Source organism: Galeopterus variegatus, unplaced genomic scaffold (genome assembly GCF_000696425.1).
Source record: "Galeopterus variegatus unplaced genomic scaffold, G_variegatus-3.0.2 Scaffold4978, whole genome shotgun sequence".
NCBI classification, from domain to species: domain Eukaryota; kingdom Metazoa; phylum Chordata; class Mammalia; order Dermoptera; family Cynocephalidae; genus Galeopterus; species Galeopterus variegatus.
The window spans coordinates 66,085-69,214 of record NW_007731089.1 but is presented as its reverse complement, the minus strand read 5'-3'; the positions used below and the strand labels follow the sequence as shown (position 1 = coordinate 69,214).

Genomic DNA, 3,130 nt, shown 5'->3' with positions numbered 1-3,130 from the left:
TCTAAATAAAATCCATTTTTGGAGCTGATTATAGTCAGTAATATTGACTGTTTCCTTTACTTTACTTCATCATTCCATACTAAAATTAGTGAGATCAGAAGCCTTCAAGAAGGCTTTCTATACAAATCCATGCGTACATGCTGCTTCCCTAGAGCTTCCATCACCCACTCCTGTTGAACTCTTTGGAGGAACACAAAATAAGTCTACTTCTTTTTCTATATGTTAGCTCTTCACAAACTTGGAAACAGTTATCATGACCATGATTTTCCCCTCTCTTTAAAAAAAATGTTTTGCCTTATTAGTCTCAAGTTATATTTCAGTAGAGCTTTCAAGAAGGGCATTGGTTGGTTAGAGCATGATGCTATAACACCAAGGTCAAGGGTTCGGAATCCCATACTGGCCAGCTGCCAAAAATTTTTTTTAAAAAAGTTTGGCAGAATTATTCTTAAGAAAGGGGGGGGGGGTCATTGGGCATTGGGCTGCTGGGAATGGACAGAGCCTTAAATTCTAAAGATGTCACCATGTTTTTTCCGAAATTATAGTACTTTTTATATATAAAAAAATAAGCTATAAAAATGTACTCAAATAGTATATATGTGTGTATCATTTTATAAATGCATAGTGAAAGGTTTTCAAGGATACACTTTGGGAGGGTTGATGGTCTTTGGGGTTTTGAGAGAGTCTTAGTCAAAAATCTCTTGTTTGAGGAATTTACTGCTTTCAGCATTACATTTTGTTATAACAGAACTTGATATAATTGTCTAATCTAGAAATAGTGACTTAATATGACTCTTCTTTTTCTAGTTATGGACATCAGACAGTGCAGGAGAAGAATGTGATGCAGCAGAAGGGGCCGAAAACTAAATGCATACAGGGTGTCATCTTTCTTTCCTTCAAGAAACCTTTTTACACATCTCCATTCCTTACTCCAGTTGGATTTCCTATAGCAAAGAAACCCACTCATGTGTATGGAATCAACTGTTTATAGTCTTTTTCACACTGCAGCTTTGGGAAAACTCCATTCCTTGATTTGTTTGTCTTGGCCTTCCTGATGTGCAGTTACTGCTGTAGAAAAGTATTAATAGCATCATTTCATATAAACATAAGTAACTTCCGAACACTTTGTAGAGTACTAAAATTACCTGGTATTTAAGTAATCTGAACCAGTTCTGCAAGTGACTGTGTTTTGTATTACTGTGAAGATATGAAAACGTAGTTAATTACAATTTAAAGAGTGTTCTGCATAACTCCTTAATTTCTACATTCCCTCTTTCTCTCTTCTTTGGGGGTTTCCTTTCAGTAAGCAACTTTTCCATGCTCTTGATGTATTCCTTTTCAGTAGGAATCCAGAAGTATTAGATTGAATGGAAAAGCACTTGACATTTCTGGGCTGGGGGTCACAAATTAAAATGCCTCCTATATCATATTGTGGAGGTTATGTATATCTGTGACAACAGGGAGTTTTCTTATTCACTGTTCATTTGCTGCTGTTTAAGTTGACAACTTCCCTTCCCAATAAAAATTCACTTAACACCTCCTGCCTTTGTAATTCTGGTATTCACTTCACTGTGTAATAGAAGTAGCATGTTGCTGCCAGACTACAGCATTGCTTTTGGCAAATTAAAGTGCATGTCATTTCTTAATACACTAGAAAGGGGAAATAAATTAAAGTACACAAGTCCAAGTCTAAAACTTTAGTACTTTNTTGACATTTCTGGGCTGGGGGTCACAAATTAAAATGCCTCCTATATCATATTGTGGAGGTTATGTATATCTGTGACAACAGGGAGTTTTCTTATTCACTGTTCATTTGCTGCTGTTTAAGTTGACAACTTCCCTTCCCAATAAAAATTCACTTAACACCTCCTGCCTTTGTAATTCTGGTATTCACTTCACTGTGTAATAGAAGTAGCATGTTGCTGCCAGACTACAGCATTGCTTTTGGCAAATTAAAGTGCATGTCATTTCTTAATACACTAGAAAGGGGAAATAAATTAAAGTACACAAGTCCAAGTCTAAAACTTTAGTACTTTTCCATGCAGATTTGTGCACATGTGAGAGGGTGTCCAGTTTGTCTAGTGATTGTTATTTAGAGAGTTGGACCACTATTGTGTGTTGCTAATCATTGACTGTAGTCCCAAAAAAGCCTTGTGAAAATGTTATGCCCTATGTAACAGCAGAGTAACATAAAATAAAATTACATTTTATAAACCATTTACTATGGCTTTGTAACAATTGCATACCCATATTTTAAGGGACAGGTGAATTTACTACTTTCTGAAGTTTATTGATACTTCCCTTTTATCTTATGTAAAATGTAGTCATGATACCCCAATTTCTGCATTGTGATACACTTCTCTAGGGATGCCTGGAAATGTATAAAATTGGACTATATTTCTTAGAATGTTCTACCATAGATCAGTCTCATGGGCCATCTCTTCCTCAGATGTAAATGATATCTGGTTACGTGTTATATGGAATAAAGTGAACATTTTAAATCTAGAAAAGCTAATTATGTGATTGTGACTTTTGGGCCTCCTTGCACTAGATGAAGAGGATATTTATAGAATACTGCTAAGAACTCAGTAGGAGACGACACCATTCCTCGGAGGAAAGAGTGTAAGTAAATAAAGTTGTGGGGTGAGGGGAAGATTTAAAGCCATATTTGAGTTTTCTCTTTTAACTTTTTAGATTACTTTCTAAGATAGGTCAGAAATTTAAATGTTGCACCTGTTTTGTAGTTATGACTTATTTGGCAGTTTTTCCTTTAAAATGGCATTTAGTGGGGCTGGCCTTTTAGCTCGGTTAGAGTGAGGTGTTGTAACACTAAGGTCAAGGGTTCAGATATCCTTACCATCCAGCCATCAAAAAATAAAAATACATAAAATAGCATTTAGGTTTTAATAACTTAAAATAATTGGGGGGGGCGGTACATTCTAACAGTGACTATCTAAAATAGAAGCATAGGGATTTCTGTTTCAACATACTGTATATTCAGCAATGATTTGTTCATCTTAAATTGACAAAGTTTAGTTTTCTTTTGATGAGGCTGGTGTGGTATACATTCATATGTCTACAACTTAAAATACTTGCCAGTTACTTTTAGAGACTTACTTTGTTTTTTAAAATA

The 3,130-nt window shown here is 35.2% G+C and overlaps 1 protein-coding gene across 3 annotated transcripts in view; it reads left to right on the top strand.

Annotated features, from left to right (window-relative positions):
• Nucleotides 1-2,214, top strand: part of YWHAQ (tyrosine 3-monooxygenase/tryptophan 5-monooxygenase activation protein, theta) — a 33,059-nt gene extending 30,845 nt beyond the window's left edge. For 2 of the 3 annotated variants that reach the window (XM_008588700.1, XM_008588699.1), the window contains exon 6: nt 805-1,538. In XM_008588700.1, the coding sequence (XP_008586922.1) occupies nt 805-864 (60 nt within the window). In that variant the 3' untranslated portion in view covers nt 865-1,538. Of the gene's footprint in view, nt 1-804; nt 1,539-1,710 lie in introns of those variants that run through there. The other variant, XR_551685.1, reaches the window with a different exon arrangement.
• Nucleotides 2,215-3,130: the final 916 nt, after the last annotated feature.